The sequence below is a fragment of the Mytilus galloprovincialis genome, chromosome 3, assembly GCF_965363235.1.
Source record: "Mytilus galloprovincialis chromosome 3, xbMytGall1.hap1.1, whole genome shotgun sequence".
Classification (NCBI taxonomy): Eukaryota; Metazoa; Mollusca; class Bivalvia; order Mytilida; family Mytilidae; genus Mytilus; species Mytilus galloprovincialis.
In genome coordinates, this window is record NC_134840.1 from 74,345,632 (window position 1) to 74,369,974 (window position 24,343).

General features: G+C 31.9%; 2 protein-coding genes across 3 annotated transcripts; one reads left to right on the forward strand and one right to left on the reverse strand.

Annotated features, from left to right (window-relative positions):
- Nucleotides 1–240: 240 nt before the first annotated feature.
- On the reverse strand, nucleotides 241–4,886 carry LOC143068912 (uncharacterized). 2 transcript variants are annotated; one of them, XR_012976270.1, is made up of 5 exons: nucleotides 4,724–4,886; nucleotides 3,546–3,710; nucleotides 2,986–3,045; nucleotides 2,675–2,746; nucleotides 241–2,083 (listed from the first exon to the last, which is right to left on the reverse strand). XR_012976270.1 is itself a non-coding variant. In XM_076243279.1 (5 exons), the coding sequence occupies exons 1-5, from the start codon at nucleotides 4,396–4,398 to the stop codon at nucleotides 1,103–1,105; spliced, it is 1,332 nt and encodes a 443-aa protein (XP_076099394.1). In that variant the 5' UTR covers nucleotides 4,399–4,478; the 3' UTR covers nucleotides 241–1,102. The 2 variants fall into 2 exon arrangements, 1 of the variants encoding a protein (XP_076099394.1); XM_076243279.1 differs by lacking the exon at nucleotides 4,724–4,886 and adding an exon at nucleotides 4,345–4,478.
- A 3,637-nt stretch (nucleotides 4,887–8,523) lies between these two features.
- LOC143068913 (ubiquitin-ribosomal protein eS31 fusion protein) lies at nucleotides 8,524–19,241 on the forward strand. The gene is made up of 5 exons (XM_076243280.1): nucleotides 8,524–8,606; nucleotides 10,087–10,151; nucleotides 12,310–12,364; nucleotides 12,999–13,216; nucleotides 19,058–19,241. Exons 2-5 carry the CDS (start codon nucleotides 10,104–10,106, stop codon nucleotides 19,211–19,213), a joined length of 477 nt encoding a protein of 158 aa, XP_076099395.1. The 5' UTR covers nucleotides 8,524–8,606; nucleotides 10,087–10,103; the 3' UTR covers nucleotides 19,214–19,241.
- The last annotated feature ends 5,102 nt before the right edge of the window (nucleotides 19,242–24,343 follow it).

Consider the following 24,343-nt stretch of genomic DNA (forward strand, 5'->3'; position numbering starts at 1 on the left):
TTAGTTTTCTCGTTTGAATTATTTTACATATGTCATTTCGGGTACTTTTATAGTAGTCTATGCGTTATGGGTTTGCTCATTGTTGGAGGTCGTACAGTGACCTATAGTTGTTGAATACTGCTTTATTTGGTCTCTTGTGGAGTTGTCTCATTGACAATCATACCACATCTTCTTGTTTGTATATAAAACTTATTATTATATTGTTATTCATGTAAGGCAAAATGACAACAACATCGAGAATTTCGAAAAAAATATTTTTATACAATCCCATTTATACAACATACAATTTCAAATATACAATGCTTACACAAGGGTCTGGTGGGGTTGATAGAATGGAGATTGATTAGCAAAAAAGTACAGAAGTATAAGTCCATAAAGGAAAGAGAAAAAATGTCAAAAAAAAGAAAATAACGGTGTGCTGAATTTAACAGAATAGATAAAAGATTGGGCCAAAAAAGAAAGATGGTATTAAAAAAAAAACAGAAATAAGTATCCCATCCAGACCCTCAGGGTCAAACAAAAATTCATACAAACAAGATTCATATTTACAATTATTCATGAATTATTCAAGTGCATATGCACGCAAACACACAAACACTCACACAAACATGCATCAACCATATACAGCTCCATAGCCGACAATCACGCAACCGCTTACACAAAGACATCCCACACACACACACACACACAATAACAAACAAACAAAACATACTTACTCACACCATGCATTCATACAAGCATACATACATCGTACAATCATACACACATGCATTTACACAAATAATAAAGTATAATGTATGAAGTTTACAGCCAAATTAAAATTAAACATAGGCTTCAAAATGAATTTGCATCATGATCAACGCATATATTTTTTTATATACTTACCTTCTATCTAAAAACATTTTGAATCATCATAAAGCCTTTGTAAATGTTATAAAAATAGAAGAAAAAAAATACAAAACAGATTTTTATAAAACTACCCGTATTGTCATATTAATTTATCACAGATGAGATTAGAATTGTCATATTAATTTATCACAGTTGAGATTAGAATTGTCATATTAATTTATCACAGTTGAGCTTAGAATTGTCATATTTGTCCTCATTGATGTCTGTATGTTGCTGACGATTTCTTTGTAGATGAAAAACAAGCAGTCTGGTCAAGCTTGGATGGAATAAATAGTGGTGTAGCAAAAAGGTCATTACATGATGATGATGTAGCCTGCTTCAGTCGAGATGCCACTTGAGATTTTTTATTATAACTATGTTGACGTTTTGCAGCTGGTTGATTAGTGCATGTTGTTGAAGCCTTTCTTTTGCGGTTTTCGGGGACTACTGCTGTTTGTACAGATACCAATGATGCAGAGATATAAACTGGTACTTCCATTGTTGGCCTTCTATTTTCGTATGCAGAGCAAACGACAAAACGCTGATGCATACAGTCCCAGATGTTGCTGAAGTTCACCTCACAGTCTGATTTTGATCGAAAAAGTGGGATGGATGGGTCTACTCTCTGCTTTGTAGACAAGAAGTTTAGTTTGACGTTTGACCTTTGAAGGAGTGAGTCTGTAGAAATCGGAATCTGATTAAAAGCGTTTTGTCGATGAACTGGTAAAAATGGCGTATGACATGGAGTCTTGGTGTTGGAAATCGGTTTCTTATGAAGCATCGGATGGGTCTTCTCAATTAGGTTAACGACAACCTCAGAGCAGTCGTTTAATTTCAAGGTTCTTGTTTTGGATGGCTGACTTTGAAAATCAGTTTTACTGAAACTTATCTTGCTTTTCCAGTCGTCTTTGGCAGCCATTTTGTCTACGACATCAAGAACAGAATCTCCTTTCATCAGCTGAGCAGCAATATCTGCTATATCGATATCTATTCCGGAAGTGATATTTAGCTTCGATATATCGGAGTTCCTGTTATGTTCTCTGATTTCCTGTGCAGACCGGTAATATGATTCTTGTTTCCAGTAAAGGTCCTCTTGATTTGATTGGTTGTCCTCGAGGGAGACGTCTTTGCAGTGAGAATCAAGATGGTCTGAATAATCGGTGTATGAAGTGCAGAAACCAGTATATGTTGGTATCTGAAATCAAAGATGTCACTCGTTATTCGATTTTATTTGAAATAATCTTCAGAACATTTAAACATTAATTCATACCGGTCATTATGTTATTACATGTCATTGTGGCATTTTTCTTTTAATTGATGACTTTGATATTATATTGGTACCCTCCCCTTACTTAGTTTCAAGTGATATATGTTTAAAGCATAAAGAAAGGAGAAAAATTGGCCAAAAAAAATTAAGAATAGAGAATAATGGGGTGCCAAATTATAAAAAGGATAGAAAATAATTGGATAAAACAAATCAAGAGTAGGACAAAATGGGCTTTGCTCATTGTTGAAGGCCGTACGGTGATCTATAGTTGTTAATGTCTGTGTCATTTTGGTCTTTTGTGGATAGTTGTCTCATTGGCAATCATACCACATCTTCTTTTTTATATAAAACAACAACAGAAGAAGAAGAAATGAAAGTACGCAAAGCTAGACCTTTATAGTGCCCAACCAAGTAAAAAAAACTTAATTTGAGGCTCAAAATTATAAATCAAATTGTGACAGATTTATGCAGTCTGTGTTTTACGGTAGTTTTTAATTTAAAGTTTGTATCAATAAATACCTGCATTTTCCTTTCAAAAGTCTCTCTCCAATTTTGTATATTGAAGAATCCTGGTGCAACATTGTCAGTATTCTGAAACAAAATGTATTTTTTTTTTGTAATACTCTATGTAGACAGTAAAAAGATAGATTTTGTAAATTGATATTCTGCATAGTTGACAAAAAGTACCTGATTTTAACCTTGTATAGATCCCGAAAGTTCTGTCACCTTTTTGGTGGTATATCAAAAGGGGGGAAACAACTTGTTAAAAGTTTACTTGTTTAGTCACAAATTTATCTCCATATAATATTAATAAGCCTAAGTTTACTTACCTCGTTAGTATTTGATTGTTGAACATTAGAAGTATTGGGAAGTTTCTTGAAATCAGCATCCTGCAAAAATAAAAAAAATATCATTCAATCAAAATCTTAATAAAATGACAGCTTTAATGTCAATCTGATTTGAATATTTTGAAGCAATCATAGTTACATTTTGAAAAAAATCAGGTTTATGCTAATCTTTGATGGTACTATCACTTTTGTCCATTTTGAAAAGCTTTCTTTTTATGACCATACATAGATATTTAAACCTTCGACTTTTTTGTCTCTAGTTGGTGTGTTGTCTTATTGACAATCATACCACTTTTTGTATATTCGTAAGCGTGAATTTGCATTACAAACACGAAGTACCGATTTGAAGTGAGGTAAGAATTTGGAGTTGTACTCCGTGGTAAAAGCATCGATTTGTCTTAAGGGTGAAGAACTGCAGTAAAAGTGGTACTCAATCGCTTTGGATTTTATCAAGTGGGTGTAGAGATTTTTTTTATCATAATTACACCCTTATGCATATGCGATGCACTATCTTAGTATCTATTTTAAACAAAGATCCTCACCAAAACTTTGTTGGTGTTATTCACAGGCTCTCCCGACCCACCGGCGAATCTAACTGAATCTTGATGTTTTATAGTCCCACTCAGCCATTCTACCGGTGTTGGTTTATCAGAAGAGGAATCTTGGACTTTTCGCAACGGACCGAATCGTGGTCTCTTTTCTTTCGTCTGCAAAAGAAATACCGAAATATAATATAGAAATAAAGTAACCCAGACGCAGATTAAATGGATGCACAACCTAAATGCATAAAAAAGGGTTAATGCATAGATTTAGAAAATACATGTAAATCATCTGTCTTCTGAAGATAGTATGGCTTACAAAACTTTTTAAAAATTGAGGATTAGCATTAAGGACAAGTGGTCTATTGTGTATAAGCGCTGATTTTCAAGACAAGTCATTTATTATAGTATAAGTGTTAAAAATAAGACGACACGTTCTACAAATCAAAGAAAAGAGTATATTTATTCCATGCATTGTCAACATTCATATTAGATTAAAACTTGCATTTAATTTGCCGCTGGACGTAAAGCAGACATTTATCCATGGCCAACAGCCCCCTTTTACACCGCGCTGCTTTGCATTGAAAACGTAAAACATGAAAAACTGTTTTGATTCATTTATATATGGAAACCATAAATTATTTTGGCTAACAAACTATAATAAAGGTAAAAATAGCGTGATTTTATGATTTAAGCTGTGGAAGAAGAAGGTGGCCGAGGCGTACATCCCTCAGAAAGCAAATTTTATTAATTAGTGAATAAAACGGGAAATTTTATTTCTAATTTCAAGAAATAAACTTACTTGCAAAACTTCCCAATCTTTATAAGTCCAGAAATCTGCAAGTTTTTGCAACATTTTCAAGGTTTAGAAGAAATATTAAGCAGTGAAATTTGGAGCGACTTTATGCACGATCTTTTGGCGTAACTATGTAGAAACAGTGGAACAATATAGTTGTGACGTGATTCGACGTTATTTTAACGATACCAACGTACACACGGGAGTACGGTTATTTTTTTCTTCTTTTCTTTATTTCTTTTATGTATTCCATTTTTCAAACTTTTTAATTTATAAAATTACAAATAAAACAGTTCTTATTAATAAAATTAAAAAGTTATGAAGTTTCTCATCAGATCACATAAAACAGTGACACCATAAGTAAATAAAATTCACTAAAATTTACCTTTTCCAGTCTGTCCGTAGTTTCGTTGAGCAGGAACAAATCCTGAACATTTTATTCGTAGCACTCCTTTTGTCCATCTTTTACAATTTCCGTAAGCGATCGCGATGCCGGAGAATTCGCATGCATAAACTTTTTGAGATTCAGTATGTACGTCACAGTTGTGATTCTATTTCGTCTACATGTACTTCCTGTTACAAACTTTCCCGCAAAGTTTGAAGTAAAAGAGGCGCGGAAGATACCAGAGGGACAGTCAAACACATAGATTGAAAATAAACATTCAACGCAATGGGTATAAATAAAAAGACAAACAGACAAATATTGGAAAAGTTGGATAAATCTTGAACACTTTACACAGTTTTAAATTCTGATAAAAAAAAATTTAAATATACATTTTTCTAGTTTGCAATTTATAATTTATGAGAGAACATCATCTGTATAGATAAATGTGAAGTAAAGGAAAAAGCTATGTTCTTTTCATTGCCGATGAACAGCTCACGTTGAGTACTTTCTAAAAAAAAATAAGGATCTAGTTGACGTGAAGGGAAGCGCATTTGGAGCCACTGGGAATGCCAATTGTCTTTTAATAAACACGTTCCGTGAAAAAAAAACATGTCAGGGGTTGATGTTTGTAGAAATTGCAACAGTTATAAATTTTAATATTGTGGTTTTAAAAAAGTTATATCATTGTATCTTGCTATCAGTATTCGATTTCAATTGATACATGGCAAAACAGAGACATATCATACAATTTGTATTATATCCGACAGAAATTGTGATAACATTCATAAAGTTTGTGCCAGTATCCATTATTTTTTTCAATTTCCATATTTTCAAGTTTTTTTATGGTGACAGAAAATTTAAAATAAGAAAAAAAAACGATTCTACGGTTATCAAAAATTTGTGTTGGGACAAAATAATGAGTAAAAAAGAAAATATGAGCATTGTTAAAGTCGGTACGGTGACTTATAGTTGTTAGTTTCAGTGCCACGTCTTCTTTTTTATATATCATGTGGCAAGCCAACATCTTTTTTTGTAAACTGACTATCAAATGAACTTGAGTTTTAGATTAAACAAGGTAAATCATCTCATCATTGGAAACCAATACACTTAATTTCACTTCCTCTCCTCTAGCGAAACATATAGCTTCATGTAAGAATATTATGATACACAATATGTGTGCCACCAGTATTTTAATATATTTTGGGAGACATTGTCCTTTGACCCTAGACCTAAATATATTTAGAAGGTTCAGGTCATTTCTTCTTATGGTTTCATGTTGTTTAATAAAATTAACGGTACCAATTTTGTTGCACCAGATGCGCATTTCGACAATACATGTCTCTTCAGTGATGCTCGTGGCCAAAATATTTGAAATCCAAAGCTTATATATAAGATGAAGAGCTTTAATCCAAAAGGTTCAAAAAGTATAGCCAAATCCGTGAAAGGTGATAACAGGTTTCAATATTACTAGAGTTTTACCATATTTGTTACTGTAACAGATCTTCTTTATTCCATCAAAACTCACGGTAATTAACTATTTAGCTAAATTGGTCCATTAATATAATTTTTATTAATGAATGGGCAACATCAGCAATTAATCTTTTCAGAGATTGTTCGTTTCAACAATACTTAGCAAGCACACAAGTGATATAAAGAAGAAAATAAAAGAGGCTCACACGAGCCTTTACATGTATCGCTCACCTACCGTGGCTTTTTTGCCAACAATTAGTTTATATTATACAATCAATCTGCAATCCTCGTGTGACTCCGCTTCTCTCCTTCTTAGGTACGGAATCGACCGATTTCACGGTGACGATTGATTATACAATGCAACAAGATCATATGGAAACAATATATGGATCAAAAATCTGTCTTGTTGATCATTTTAGCTGGACCGAGTTTCTGTGTATCAATGGGCCCACTACGTTTGCGCGCATTTGGGGATACTGAAATATTTTACGTTTGCGCGCATTAATTGTACAGTAAAACTCAGGTAAAAATATAATTGAAAGTAAATTAAATCATAATTGACTATATTTTTTTTAATTTATAATAAATATGACTATCAGTTATTAATCTTGAAAATATTTGTATATGTTCATGAATTGAATAAAGTGATCATGATCATGATAAGGGCGCAGGACATTTTAGCGAAAAATTTTGAACCACTAGGGGACATTTGAGCGCCAACATTAGAGCTCAGTTTAGCGCCGGATTTATCCGTACACTTGTATTTTCGATAGCACGTTTTAGCGAAAACTTACCTGGTTGAATAAAACTCACTAAGCTTTGACCAGAAGTTTAGTGTAAATCAAATGGAACGAAATAATGATCCAGAGTCGTTCCATGACCATTATAATGAGCATCTTTTATTTCCCACTTTCCTTGTGATTTCAATTTTTTTAGTCCCTTTTATAAGATTTTGTCATTCTTTGAAGTTCATACTATCCGGCGTGTTCCATTGTCAAATTCCGAAAACTGCAAGATATATCCCAAATATTGATATCGCCGTTTTCAGTCATGATATTGATATTGAAAATCAGTGATCGGATTACACGCGCTTCCTTGGTGCTACTGAAGTTAATATTACATGCACTTCCGAATTCACACTATATGACATACGCATTGCAATGGACGGACAAATAGCCACTCCGTTATTCAAACCAAGGTGGCTTATTGGTAGATATTTTTGTGCTAAACATTTTTTTGTTTTCTTTCTTTACTAAAAAAAAGCCCAACATAATATAAAAAAAAAAACACCATTTAATTCAAGGAAAATAACTTTTATTAGGTGTCAATTTCACCCAGGACTACTCTTTAGACCGTATTGTGCGGGGAAAAAATCAACCACAGTTTCTCTCGGAAATTTGTAGTATCTAATTAGGGAGTCAATGCACAATTTCTGGCATGTTCTAGAGGTCATGATGATTAATTTGAAGATCATATGCATATTGCGCAGAAATTTTTTGTTTGGTTGCCGGACAGTTCCTTTCAATCATAGTTTCTGCAAAAAAGCAAACATTGATAAAACAGTCTTTCCAGGACATATTTCGTATAAATCATGAATTTATAAATGTTACCATGTTAACAAATTTGTCACTGAGTTATTATTGATACGAACATGTTTCCTCTTCACAGTTTCTTCATCTCTTATACTTTTTACAAAAATGAAAACTGAAAAAAAAGAAAACATTGTCTTTCAAGAGCAATAAATTCTATAAGCAGTCAAATGATGAGTTCCGCTTATTTGTAGTTCATATTGTGCTGAACATTTTTGCTGTTTATAGTTTCTCAATCGTCAGTTTCTAGATAAATGAGGGAAAGAAGACAAAACTCCTATAAGGGGTCAATTCAGTTACAATTTCGGTCATGACTTCTCTATAGATCTGTTTGTGCTAATTTGTTTATATCTATCAAAGTTTTTGCAAAAAAGGAAGGGTTTTTTAAAGGGCAATTACTCCTAGGATGGCTATCATGTGGTCGCATTGACAAGTCGTCCATCTTGACTGAACTTAATGTTATGACGGTATAATAAATAACAGTAAGTTTGAATGTATATATAAAAAAGTAGGTTGTCTCTTATTAAAGTTATTGAATGATTAATAGGCCCATGTGCGAGATATCTCCCAAACGCAAATTCCATCACTAAATTAAAGTTTCAAGATGAAATCTTGCCTTTACATTAAAACTCTCTAATAAACAAAATATACAGATATAAAATAATTGAACGTGATTTTCTTCCATCTTCATATTACAATTTTAATATTAATGAAACGTGGAATCGTGTCTTTATTATTATTTATTATTTCAATAACAAAAGTGGTTTTGAGATTAATATCGCCGAGCACTTCCTTTTCCCAACGACCGCCATCGAGTGAACCTGGTAGCCGTTTTTAATAGCACCTTTTCTTGAATTTACCTTTCTAAATAAACATTTTTATTATGTCCTCAGACAATAATATTAATCATTTAACTTAACACACGAGATAAAGTCAATTGATTGTTGCTTTAAAGGAAATTTTACAGGTCCGACATGCCTCGTGTGGAAACCACGTGGGTTTACTGTTACTCTTGTAACAATAATTTACATTAATCTTTGGATTAATCAACTTGTTAGGCTGTTCTCAATTATTCCCATCACATACACCCTTGTCATAAACGGTTTCCTAAGTAACTTTATTTCCAAAACCTTGGGTTGCATCTATAAAATTAGCGGATTGACTATCTGGTCAGCTATCAAACAAATTATACCGCCGAATTGTCAGTAATTCTTGAATCAAAGTGAATTCCATGATTCTTTAAAACCATGAGTTTATTCACTTGAAATAAGGGCTTTTTTTTTACTCATCGGGTTGGGAACTAGTGGAGGTTAGTTGTTTTGACCACTCCAACATGGATGCGTAACTTAGTTACTTCTAGAGTCCGTGATCTACCGACACCGTTTCTGTTACTTTAACTTATATTTTCAAATGTGATAAGTTTTGAGAGACTTTCAGTCTGCATGGTAAGCCACTAGTCTGATGCCCCAGGCTAGTGAAATTTTATATGGACTAGTAAGTTATTGCAAAACTTTGTTTGGACCAATAAGAATAAATGTTGGAATATAGGTCTTCGGAATAATAGTTGAAAAAGTTTTTGGTGCGGACTGGACTTTGCAGCCTTGAGACAGATGTTTGCTAATTTTTATGCTTATTTCACCATTTAACGTTTAGTAGTCAACCAATCGGAACACACTCAGACATTCTGTTTTTTTGCATCTTAAAGGAATGAGGTGTTAGATTATGTATTCATATTGACCCATATGTCGACTCTCGATGCGGGATGAGATCTGAAGTCACACTGCCCTAGCTTGTCTGGCAAAACACACGTAGAGTAATCTCAACTAGTTCAGTAGTTGAGAACAACCTCACATACAAGGGATACCCCTTAAAAGAGACTGTCCCCTTTAAGAAGGGGTTTTGCTGTTGTAGAAGAGGAAAACCAGCCTTTTTACATAAGGGGAAACTTCATAATATTTGGAACAACTTTTCTTTTAAAAAAAAGATGTCTTTCTTTCAATATTAAAGAATATTGAAGTAAAAGAAATTATATTCCAATATTTGAATTGTTCTATGGGAAAAGTGACTGCAGATAATGTATAAATGTGCCCTTTTGAATTTTGTACTTAAAAGTTGTTTCTAAAATATAATGTTATTTCACTTGGAATTTAATCCTCATTAAATGGATAGTCATTACTTTATTCCAAATTTGAGGGTTTTTCCAACCTGATGAAATTGAAGAAATCCAAAAAATGATCACGTCTATTACATCGAAGTAATTCCATGGTCAAACTAAAATGTATTTCTTTATTTGTTTCATTGTAGGTCTCTGGTGGTACATTATGCAGATTTTTGTAAAGACCCTCACGGGCAAGACCATCACACTTGAGGTAAATATAACAAAGCATATAGACTTCTGCATATTTTGGATAAGAAAATACCAATATATGTACAATTAACTTGAAAATTCATGATAACCTCTTCTGAAAAAAATGGCTGTCAACACAACAAAATGTAGGTACATGTGTGTTTAACCCATATGAGGGTATGTTGTATCCAGAATTAGTTATATATTTGACGAGCTGAAACACATGCTGATGTTTTCCAACATTCCTGAAACATATTTCATTGGTTGGTTAAACTTAGATTGCTTGAGCAATGATGACAACACTTAGGACACCTAACGAAGCTGATGATTATAAACTAAGCGTTACCATGTCTGAGCTTGAGTATAACAAAGATCTTTCTGAAATTAGTATTTTCTTTAAAATTACCACTGGTCTGTGAGTATATGAGGAACACTTTAGAGCCAAGGAAGTAGGCTTTTACTATAATCTAGAGTGAAGATGAAATTGAATTTGAAATAATTGCCTTTAGTTGCCCTTTATCTTTGTTTTTATTAAACAGTCCTTTGTGTAAACTTCAATATCTCAACCATTTCTTCATAATTACTTGGGTGTCTGAAATTCTGCCATAAATTAAAGGGATGTTAGAACCTGTTCTGTTTCGCTTGCTTACCCTGATAGGGAAATGATTTTACACCCAGTTTGAAACAGTTAAAACTACACTTTTAACTGATTTACTAACTTAAATAAGATTGGAAAATGATTAGGGTAAACATTAGTAAGACAGCAGATAATCCCCAGATGGATTTTTATTAGAATAGAACTTGAGGTCACCATGTTACAAGTTATCATGCTTATATGTAATAAATTTACAAGATTCATGGATCTTAATGTAGAAGTAGAATGGTTCTGAAAAGTTGATGCAATGATGACAAAACTTAGGACACCTAACGAAGCTGATGATTAAAAATCTAAGCGTTACCATGACTGAGCATCAGAACAGTATCATTTTATATTTTGGCTGTATTTGGACAAAATCCGCCATGAAAAAGAACTAGCTAAGATAATACACAAAACATGTAGTTGCTAAGCTAAATAATAGATTTTGATCTGAATATTTAAACATGTAGAACAAATCTTAAGCTGTGCACCTGAATGAAAATTAAACTCGTACAAGAACAACTTGCAAGCTTTTGTTGATTATTATAAATCTCTATCACTGATGACCACAGCTTATGAATAAGGTTCAATTTTTTTATGGCAACAAATATTTTCTTGCCTGTATTATGCTGTGCATTATTAGTATAACCCCTGAAAAATGTATCTACATGTGTGCTTTGACTGTATATCATGAGAAAAGTCATTCAGTTTTATGACAGAATAATAACAGAAACTTTATTTTAGAAATTTACTTATAAACTGAATAGCTAGTAATGGTCACACTGTAAAAAAAAAGTTTTATTCCTGGAATTAAAAAAATTGTAGGAAGACTGCCTGGTTTCATTCGTCGGCAAAATTTTAAGCATCTTGGTTTTTCTCCCTTCTATTTGATAAGCTGTAAATGATATGCAATGATGACAAAACTTAGGACACCTAACGAAGCTAAGCTGATGATTATAAATCTAAGCGTTACCATGTCTGAGCATTGATACAGTTGTTGAGCACACAAGAAAAAGACAACTTCAAAACTGGAGTCACTTTGTTGCCAAAAAAAACTTGAACTGCATGTATCATTGTTTGCATGCACTGTAAATGGGATATTTGGCAAAGACATTGATTAATATTGAAAAATGTATTAAAAAATCTGTGGAGGAGTACAAAATGTATTATGCAGATTGGTTTAGTAAGAAATTTAATGCCAAAGAAAAGAATTTTGGATCCTTAAGCTTATTGCTAGAATTTCACATTGACGAAATAAAAATATACTTGGGTTAGTTATTTACTCAGTTATCAGGTTATAAATATATGTAAATGCTATGATGACAAAACTTAGGACACCTAACGAAGCTGATGATTAAAATCTAAGCGTTACCATGTCTGAGCAGTAAAGCTATACATGTATATATACAACTGACATGATTGTGAATAAAAAATATTTACAAATTCCTTAAAAACCTGCTCTTACAAAATGTATAAAGCTGTTACCAGACAAATGATTTCCAAATTCTAATAAAGTTTTAAAATTATTGTATGAATTTTACAGGTCGAACCCAGTGATACTATAGAGAATGTCAAGGCTAAAATTCAAGACAAAGAAGGTAATATTTTTGAAATGGAAAAAAAAAGTGTTGTTACTTTACTTAATATTCAATTTTAAAATGTTACCTACTGTATGTATTTTTAGAAAACAAATCAGAACTACATGAACCAAGTTAAATGACTTTAAAATTAGCTGCGAATTTATATTTTGTTGACACTTGGTAATTAATAATTTATCTGTCTTGATACATCCAAGTTTGTTCGGGTTTTATATGTATATGCTATGATGACAACACTTAGGACACCTAACGAAGCTGATGATTAAAATCTAAGCGTTACCATGTCTGAGCATCGATATACAACTGATGGGCATCTGAAAAAGAAAAGTATGTAAAGGTAATTTGATAAAAACTCTTACAAAACAGATACCAACCAAGAAGCATTGTAATAATTTCCAATTTATAGGACCTTGCAAAAACATCCTGCTGTGTAAAAGAATCAATGAAACCTGACCAAACATTTATTTGAAGTAGCGGTGAACAATGACTACATGTTGTATCGCGATGGAATTTGATATTAATTCAATATGTGCCAGTAGGTGCTTATTCTAAAGTGCTTTAAATTTCTATCTGATACTTGTCTAATAAAAATTATATTGTTCAATGTCTTTAAGTATAAACGGTGTAATTACAGGTATCCCCCCAGATCAGCAGAGATTGATCTTTGCCGGTAAGCAGTTGGAGGATGGAAGAACCCTCTCTGATTACAACATTCAGAAGGAATCTACCCTCCATCTTGTATTACGTCTGAGGGGTGGGGCCAAGAAACGTAAGAAGAAGAATTACACCACACCAAAAAAAAACAAGCACAAGAAGAAGAAGGTTAAATTGGCTGTCCTTAAATACTACAAGGTAGGTTTTCTCAACATCATGAACTCCTGAGAAAAAATCAATTTATTAGAGTAGATTTGGTCTTCTGTGTTATCCCACATTGCTTGAATAGATGGGTTTGCGCAAGTGTATCTTTCATCTTTCTGTATGTTTACAAGCTTAAACTATTCACATCAACACAACGAAACTGGTACTAGATAATTTATGGAAGAATGCCATGATGACATTTTATATAACATGAAGGCAGTGATTATAAACAGCTTACCAAAAGTCTGAGCATTTATCTTTCACTACCAAAAATCCACCTCCTGGAATGGGTGAAATATCAGTGGCATGCATAGAATTGAAAAGGTACATACAAAATGTGTAGATAGCATATGCCTCTTTATCTTTGCCAGCAATAACTAGACTAGGCAGCAAACAGGCTTACAACTACCTTTCATGCCTAATAGAAACTCAGTTTTCTCCAGCAAGAAGTTATAACAAAACATTCTAGCAAGATTGACACTTATAATCCTATGAAATTACTAAAAAAAATAGCATTCAATTCTTATTACATTTATAGGTGAAACAGAGCAGGGCATCTATGAAATAATAAGTTATATCAAGCTTTTTGTTTGTTTTCTTATTCATTGTTATGACATTTCAGTTGTAATGGGAAGGACATGTAGTCCTAAATGTTGCACTTTATTATGAAAATTTTTTAATTTTGGTATGCGCTGCTATTGTCAGCTTATCAAAAGAAAGGATTCTTGTGTAGCATGCATGTAAAGTAATCAATACTATATTGATGCAACAAAAATGCTTATCATTACACAATTAATATATTCGAATTAAACTTATAGAAAGAAGAATGCCATGATGACATTTTATTATAGATGAAGGCAGTGATTATAAACAGCTTACCAAAAGTCTGAGCATTTATCCTCTTGTTTAAAGTTTCAAAAAGCAACCATATGAGAGTCTGAATCAGGGTCCTTCATTTTTGTGTTCTTAAACTTTTATGTCATTTTGCTCTATTCTTTATATTTTAGCACCCCATTAATCTCTTCTGTAAACCCCATCCAGAGCCTTGCATGTTCATGCGACATACAAAAATCTTGTAATAAGAAAAATGAAGAAACTCATTTACTGTTTCAAATTTGATATAGACACTCATAAAATCACAATCTCCTATCCATTTTCAATCCTGTGAAAACATGAAAAATTAAATTTAATACTTGGCTTGATGCCTGAAAACTTGAAAAATTTACTTTTATAGATCTACAGGAAACAGTTTGAATTCTCTGTTCTGTGTGATGCTAGGATGACAAAACTTAGGACACCTAACGAAGCTGATGATTAAATTCTAAGCGTTACAATGACTGAGCATCAGAATCTGAATGTTATTATCCATTTAAAATGCTTGAAATGTTGTGAATTGACAATAAGTATTCTGGGAAAATGAGTAGCAATATGAATTTCCATCTACTACCTATGGGAATATTAAATCTGTTCTCTCTCTCGCCAGAACCACCCTCTAATTTTCAAATAGCATTGATGTACATGTATGCATAAAGATCAGATTACTTGAATTTATAAATTATTTGAAATAAAAAAATTGACCATGTAGCAGTATCTAATTAAATCATTGGGATTAACACCGAATACTAAAAAATTACTGTTCTTCCGCAAATTAAATAGAAGCAATTGAATTGTTAAAATATAAATTGTCATTTATCTGTGATATGAAATAATTTATGTTTGTAATCTAACAAATGGAATGATATAAGTGAACTTTATAGAGATGATCATCAAGTTTTTTCAATCGACCTTTTTATACTATTAATTTAATTTACAACAAGAACTTAACTGAATGATACAGGCACGAGGTCATTGATGAATAATGCCATGATGACTTATTATAAAAAATGAAGGCAGTGATTATAAACCGCTTACCAAAAGTCTGAGCATTTATCTTGATGTTGAAGAACATTTCATAAAGCAACCATATATTCATAAGATGTAGAACAACTTACTGTTTAACTCCCAAATAAATCATTTCCATAATAACCAGTCCGTCTCAAATATTATATTGCCAATCATTAAAATCTTCTTTCTTTATTAAAACCCTCCTTCACTTGCTGTAAACCAACTTATTTTTACGAGGGATTCGATTCTTATTCAACTACTGTGGAAACACGTTCAAAAAGATATATTTTAAATGGAATCTTAAGATTTCAATTAGATTTTATATATATATGTACATGTAACTCAGATTCATCTAAAAAAGTAATAATAATAATTGGCCAATTAATTTATTTATGTACTATGTGTTATTAGCCTGTGCCGTTTAACATTAATTAGACTGCAAACAACTACCATACAGTGTTCTCCCCAGGCGGTTTTAGCGTCGCGGTACCGCGACGCTATATTTTTTCACCGTGATGCTATAATAATTCCCGCGACGCTATAATTATTTTGAAGATGCTATTTTACTTGTCCTCAATTTTGAACTTTCATCTATTATCGATTATGATCATAAAAATTATAACACCTTTAATTGTAATCCCTTTAAGTCGGACACTAAAGGCAATTAAGAGATTAAATAGCTAGGTGTTAATTGCCCTCAGGGTGATAACTGTTTGGATGCGAATATCCCAAGCCAGAGACATATATACACATATGTGTATATATGTCTATGTCTCTGCCCAAGCTGACACTTGTGACATGACTAATACCACGTGTCTGCAATCACCAATATCGACATGGAAAAATGCAATCACAAAACAATTCGAAATCTACGTTTTGTATCACGAAATTTCAAAGATTGAAACGATTTTTATTTTTTTTTAAAAGATCGTTTATTTGTGCAACTCTCCAAAAATTACTTTCTTTCTCTTCCGGTAATACGAGAGCGAGAATTTTGGTTTAGAGCTAAAATAAGTTTAATACTTCTTTAAAAAGTTATCATAATTGGCTTAAGTTTATGTTTAATCCATTTAATGCATTAAAAGCGTCTTATTCATTCACAATCTCTTGTCAAACAATGTTTATTCTCGGACTCATTTTCGTAAATTTTACTACGGCCGCCATTGCACATTTTTGTGTAAACTACGGATCTAAACCGGACCAGATATGACAAAAATCCGCATTTTCACTATAATTACAACAGATGGACAGTAGACAGAAAATTAAACCAAGAGAGAAAACTACGCATTAACAGACTATTTGTTAGATAACTTTGTTAAAAATACATATGATTTTGATGTAAAGATAAGAAACAACTGGGACTTATTCATTGAGTGGCATGAAACAATGAATTTCATAAACATGATAAAAAAAAGTTTTTAAATTGATTTTTTTTTTGCTTCTTTTGCTACTTTATCTTTACTTAATATAATATAAAAAGTAGTTAATTTTGTGTACTAGATAATTTAGTTTTGTATATATACAGGTTGCACTATAATGAACCATTCATTCATTTGACTTATTGTTGGGTAACTGAAACCACATATTTATTTTTATTTGGCACAAGAGGAAAAAAAATAATGCTGTAACTATAAATGAATAAAGAAGACATAAACTGAAACAACTGTTTTTGTGGTTATAGTTTAATTGTATTCTCAGTTATGAATTGAACAATATAAACTAAAACATATAAAGGAAATAGAGCATCAACGCGACGCGACAAACAACATTAAAAAAAATACAGTTATTTTTTTGTACGCAAAATGTGATGCTATCCAAAATTTCTGGGGAGAACACTGCCATATAGAAACCTAAATCAGTTATCTTCCCATAAAAATTTCAAATAGCATCCTAGAAAAAGGAAATCAAAATTTATAAATTCTTTAAGGAAATCATTGTTAATAGGATAGGGGTTATTTTAATACAGTATTGGATTCCTTCCAATGAAAGTACATTGTTATCTATAGATCAAACTGAATAAAAATTATAAAAAAATAATTCCAACAAAACTTCATTGGATCAACAGATTATAGTCCATATATCTGCTCTCGTTGATGCAATGATGACAAAACTTAGGACACCTAACGAAGCTGATGATTAAAAATCTAAGCGTTACCATGACTGAGCATCAACAAAGTATAAAATGAATAAAATGTGATGTATAGACAGAACTTTTTTTTAAAATTGAGCCGTATGAAGGTCCAATCAACACTTTCCATGAATCAGAATTCGAAAGTTGTGTAATGAAGATAGCACTTGCTTCTTATCTTTGCATGTACTGCCCTGGAAATATCTGTAAGACAGTAAACGAAAAAAGCAACTCATTACTAAATAGAAATTTGATTTGATAAATTTCTCCCTCAAAAATTAGAAAAAACATCATGGAAAACTTTCAGGTTAATTCAAATAACAAAAGGTTTCATTTGGTATGTAATTGGTAAGGTCATTGGTATCCTAATGAAATAAATTGTGTTCCTATTAAAGCATGACTAAATACATGTGTATTAGGAACAATCAAACATTAATTTGAATGATTTACTCTGTTTGCTTGAGCAATGATGACAACACTTAGGACACCTAACGAAGCTGATGATTAAAATCTAAGCGTTACCATGACTGAGCTTGAGCAAAGTATAAAAATACTAAACAGCTTGGAAATTTGTTATACATGTATTATAAATTGACTGTATATGGACTGAATTTTTCAAGAAAAAAGAGTTGCAATATATATGATATACGTTGTCAGTTAACACTTCCCATGGCCATGTATTAGAATTCAAAAATTATATATGAACGTGCTTGCTTCTTATTTTTGCATGTACTGCCCTGTAAACAAAAAGCAACTCATTATTGAATAGAAATTTGATCAATTTTCTCCCTCATAAATTTGAAAAAGCATATCAAATTAAAAGCTTGAGGTTCATTCAGATAAGCAAAAAAATATATATATACATATGATTGGTGATTAATAATGACATTGGTATTCTAATATGAAAAATTGTGTTCCTCAAGCATTAATGAATATAGTATGAACAATTAAACAGTAATTTGAATGATTTACTCCGTTTGATGCAATGATGACAACACTTAGGACACCTAACGAAGCTGATGATTAAAATCTAAGCGTTACCATGTCTGAGCATCTCCTGCTTCGCATCAAACAATCATTCTTTTAGCATATCTCGGCTTTATACAATCGTGAAAGGAAAAACTAAATTCTAAAAAATTAATACTAGTACTAAGTACATGTATTATATTCCAAACTAGGTCAACAGGAACAACTATAACAAAAAGAAAACTTTTATTTCTTAGTCCTTCAAATCTATGGCAGACTCCGCCTTCACACTTAACTTTTGAGTCCAGAAGCTATTTTTTATGAAAATTTTAGTTGGATTCTGTTGGCTTGTAGAGAAGAATTTTACAAGCCAATGCTGTAGGACTTGTAGTTAACGGTGAAGACTGCAGAATTTCAAGTACTGTAAATTCAGAAATTAGTGCTTGCATTTGTTATTGCGATTTTGTCGTATTAGAATTAAATGGGATTATAATTTTTACAATTTTGAGAAAAATCCTGTTTAATTCATATACAATATTTCAAAATGTGAGTTTAAATTATTGCGCTTTCAACTCTGTCGCAGCAATAATAAAAACCTCACAATAATTTCTGAATTTACAGTATTAGATTTTAAGAATAACAAAGTATCTGCAAGCTATTGTTGTAACATATATGTTGAACAGGTTGTGATTATGGAAAGATAATGCTTTGATGACCATTATTACGATGAAGCTAATGATTAAAAAAGCTTACCAAAAGTCTGAGCATTTGATTTCAATATATATTTAGTGTTTTTTAGCATTGTAGGAATCACACATATGTATTGTATTATCATGGTTCTATCATTATTTTTTCAGGTTGATGAGAACGGTAAAATCACCCGACTGAGACGTGAATGTCCCAATGAAGAGTGTGGTGCCGGTGTATTCATGGCTAACCATTTTGACAGACAATACTGTGGAAAATGTTGTCTCACATATGTTTTCAACAAACCAGAGGCAACAAAAAAATAAACCCACAATAAATTATTGAAGAGGAAAATTGAAGTGTTTTTTTATTCCAGTAAAAACTGCTCTCTTTTCCGATGACTCAAATAAGTAGTTGTTTATAATGCCCTGGGGTTACATCTAACAATAAGAAATCTTCTTGTTTGTATGTATACAAATATCAGAAAAACAATATGATAATTAGATATAGGAAGGTGTGGCATGAGTGCCAATGAGACAACTCTCCATCCAACTTGGAAAGAAACAATTTATAAAAGTAAACCATTATAGGTCAAGATATGGCCTTCAACACGGAGCCTTGGCTCTCACTGAACAGCAAGCTATAAAGGGCCCCAAAAACTACTAGTGTAAAACCATTCAAATGGGAAAATTAACGGTCTTATCTATATAAAAACGAGAAACACGTATGAACCACATAAACGGACAACAACTACTGTACATAAGATTCCTGACTTAGGACAGGTACAAACATTTGCAGTGGTTATTCTCCTACAAGAAGAAAAATGATATAAAAAAACATACATTAAAAGTCCTGGTCAGAACCAGGGCCATAAGTACAAAAATTACTTCTGAAACAGGTTGGACAGAGATGTGTGATTATCCATCAGAGACATTGATTAGGATGCTAAAAAGTTGCTCTACTTTTCTGTTAGGAGGGTATACAGATATAACTTGTAAATGATGTGTATAGTTTTCTGTAGACTTCCCAATTTCCTTACTAACAAAGGTTACAAAGCTGATAGTATTAAATTGATTATAAGCTGTTCCGATAAACCATGTATTGTACACATTTTGAAAATAGGATAAACACCTTAAAAAGCAAGTTTATATAGACCTGCATACAATAACCAAATATATTTCACCCAGCCATATTGACTAATTTAAATCCTGTATATTAGGTCGCATGATTTTATGGAATATCAGAGAACCAGTAACACAATACATGTCATGTCTTACTTTAAAGCAGTGAAATTCTAACGATGGAATGCAAGTCTGGAAATGTGATTATTTCACTAGTATAAATAAATTGCGTTTGGAAATGTGGAGATTACATTAATGAGACATAACTGAAAAACTAAAATATCAAAAAAAAAAACATTTTCCAACAACACAGAAAAGTGTCGAGCTCTGAATTGTCCAGCAACTTGTAAAACAATAGGTCTCGCTTTCTTTACTAACCAATGATATTACTGTAAATTAATAAATTATTGTGTGCATTTATTAATGCAATATTGAATTCAATATAAAAGATTTCTATATGCGAGTTTAAATTATTGCAATTATTACCCTGTCGCATTTTTCACAATAATTTCTGAATTTACAGTATGTAAATCGTCCTAAATTAAAAGCTTTACTACAACTATCACATAAACTTAATTTGATCGAAGAAAATGAAGTCGAGGTCATATAAACCTAAAGAGAAATACATGTACAACTTACAATCATTCAATACACTAAATTTAGTTCACTTATTGCTTATCATGCTTATAGTTTCTACGAAAGACTTAACCAAAAAAAATAACCTTGACCAATGAACAAAGAAAAATTAGGTCAAGGTCGTATGAACCATGCCAGGCAGTTATGTGCAGCTTACAATCCTTCCATACAACAAATATAGTTTAAGAAAAACGGACCAAAACGCAAATCTTAACACTGATTAATGAACTGAAAATCAGGTCAAGGTCAAAAGCTGCGTCACCAACAAGTACATCATATGATAAAATATTTCCATACCCCAAATAAAATGACCTATTGCATACAGTATTAAAACAAATAGACCAAAACAAAAACTTTACTATACCTCTGAACCATGAAAAAGAGGTCAAGGTCAGATGACACCTGCCAGTTGCACATGTACACCTTACAATCCTTTCATTCACCAAATATAGTAGACCTATTGCTTATAATTTATGGTACGTGAGATTTCCACTTGACCACAAAAACTTGGCCTTGTTCACTGATCCTTGAAATGAGGTGAAGTGAAAACTGTGTTAATACTCATAAGGCCGTAGTTTTTTTATTTTTAGTTTTACGAACCCTCCTACCCTAATTTTTGCCAAATAGGAAAAAAAATAAAATCAAAAATGTTGATTTTTATTTTTTTTTTCTCCTCCGACCCAGTGTTTTTCGTGCAAAAAAAAATAATTTTAGTTCATAACTGCATGAAAGAATCTAAATTTATGCTCTTGGTGATTTAGTAAGTTGTTGCACATTGATTTTCAATTCAAACCTTGTCAAGAAAAAAAAAATAGTTGTTACACTACACGTAGTAGAAAATCTCCTGGTGAAATAAAAAAAAAAAAAAAAAATTTGATATTGATGGTTGGTATTAAAAAAAAAATCAGCAGCAGCAGTTTATTTTTTCTTTTTTTTTTCGTCCTCCTACCCATTGGTTTTGTCAAAAAATTTCGTAAAACTAAAAATATAATTACTATGGCCTAATAAGAGAGAAAATAACATTAACAAAAACATTTTTTCAAGTTGTCGCTGAACCATGAAAATGAGGCCAAGGACATTTGACAGACGGAAACTTCGTAAAATAAGGCATCTTTATACAAAGTATGAAGCATCCAAGCTTTCCACCTTCTAGAATATAAAGCTTTAAAGAAGTTAATTAACACTGTCGCAGGCTCGACAAAAACTACTTCAAGGTCAATAACATTTCACTGTAAATTGCGATCGATTATGGGTTTAAGATTTTTTGTGAAAAGTTCATCACGAGATTTGAAAATTGGAATACATAGTGAACTTACTAAAAAGCGAAACAAAATTTCCCAAAAAAAAGAAAAAATTTAATCATAAATAAAGGCAACTACTTGGAGGAGAATTATGTAAAATTATGGAGGAGGGCCATAACTACATTGAGGCAAATGAGGCAAATGCCTCGTCTAAAAAAAAATTAAACCAAAGGTTGTTTTCATATCAAATTGTTTTCACGGAAAGTGTCTTGCAAGAAGCAAGTTCTCTTCACTCTCTGGTGTATTCCCTGGATGTTTTTTGTTATCCATGTTTCTATTTTTCCTTTTAGTTTTCAGAGTTGATGGTCTATTGTTTGTACTTCTGTGTTTCGGGTTTGTCTTTTGTTCATTTATTGTCCTACTTTATGACTATAGTCTGAGCGTTGATTTTCATTTGTAAACGGGGTTTTGCAATGTTGCATGTCCACCGATGTCCAGAATTGTGCGAGAAATATATTTTAAGAACATGCGATGCTACTCAGTGGACACAAAAACAAATTGTCCTTTCTGCATGGATAATTGAAATTTATATCAAAGAATACAAAACAGTTTGTTTTATTATAAATAAAACTAGATAGCTGACATGGTTTTAATTAAAGTAAGGTCACATATTACCCGGTATCAAATAATTTGAAGGAAAAAAAACAAGGTACATAGAACGAAATTCATAACAGTGTGGTCGACAGTAAAACGTTTATTAGTAATTGTACTGAAAAGTTTACCTTTAACTTGTTTGTCGTGGGCGATGATTTTATGCTCACTCAGTCTATCGGAGGCCTTCAAGTGGGGATTTAAATAATCATTTGTTACACATTTTGATACATAAAATGAAACTTTCTTTTTACATATCATTTAAGGAATTTATTTTAAATAATTGTTATACCATCACTTACAACAGTTTCACTTTTAAGAATATTAATGTCCAGAGCTGATATCAATAAATAATAATAATAAAAAAAAGTTTATTCATGGTAAAAAAAAACAACAAAAAAACTTTAAAGTTAATAGGGACCCGCGTTATTTCAGAAAATATCTTATTGATTAAGAGAACAAAAACTTCTACGTTGTGGGCTTTGTTTTTTTTATATATACCTGACATTCAGATATTTGTCAGTTTGCCTTGGCTCTTCAAGTCCAACACACAACTTCTCACGAAATTGGTATTTTTCTTACAAAAATTACATGTGATGTATTCTTTTCATGGAGAATGAATGTTGCACCTTATTTTATTTGTCATCGGTTTTGTTTTGTGTGTATCATTGACGTATAAGACAACCTGAATCTTCTTTATTCAAATTTAAAACATACGAGATGGCAATTATGACACAAAATAACTAAGTTAAACTTACAGCAGAAGAAAGATAATGAACATCGCTTTTATAGTCTTCTAAATATCGAAGACGCGTGGTCTTTTTAAAAATGATGTAAATTTATAAAGGAAACAACAAACAAAATAGTTGGAATATTTATATTGGAAAAAGTAACGGTGTGTAAATCATAACAATTGTTTTATTTCAATGAAAATCAAACTGTTGAATTTTTTCCGCTGCGAGCAAATTTTTAATTTTGGTCGCATTTTGAAAATCAACAAATCTTGTATTCTTGTTGAAAGCTGCACTGTGTAGTTTATACCCGTTTTTTTCAATGCCACACAAATCCAACACAGACAAAAAAAATGGTAGGTTGAAGAAATAATTGATGCAGACTATACTTTATTGTAGTTTTAACATGGGTAGGCATTATATTCGTGATTATTTTTGCCCGAGCGATATCGAAAAACTATTATAAAAAGTGTCCTAGTTCAGTGAAAATGTACGTCATACTTATTTCCTAAACAAATAAATAAACAAACATTAATTAACATACAACACTACCAAAGGCCAGAGACTCCTTACTTGTATGATTTTGTAAAAAAATGCATCTTTTTAAAACAGTCGAAAACAAAATTGTCTGTCCAATGGAAAAGTCGAAGCCCAAAAAAGATGAACAGTGCATTATAGAAACATAGAAGCTGGTTGCAAAAGTTGACGACAAGATCTATTTTATAACTTGAGTATGGCCGAATACTATTAACCTGAAATAAATATATTTATAGCAATTCCCTTGATACGAAAGATCTACATGTTGCCTTGGGCTTTTTTTTTTTCTTTTTTTTTTTTTTTTGCTCTTTGGTTGGGTTTTTGTCTCAATGACAATTCAATTTTCATTCTTATCATAGATATAACTGCATGTTAAAATAAGAATATGAAGTGTGATAGGCAATCAGACACATTCTTTCCAGTGACCAACAGGCGTTATCAAGCTATAGGTCCCCGTATGACCTTCGACCATTAGCAAAATACACACTTTATAGAATGAAAGCTCCAAGAGGTCTTGGGATGAAAAAAAAAACATAAAA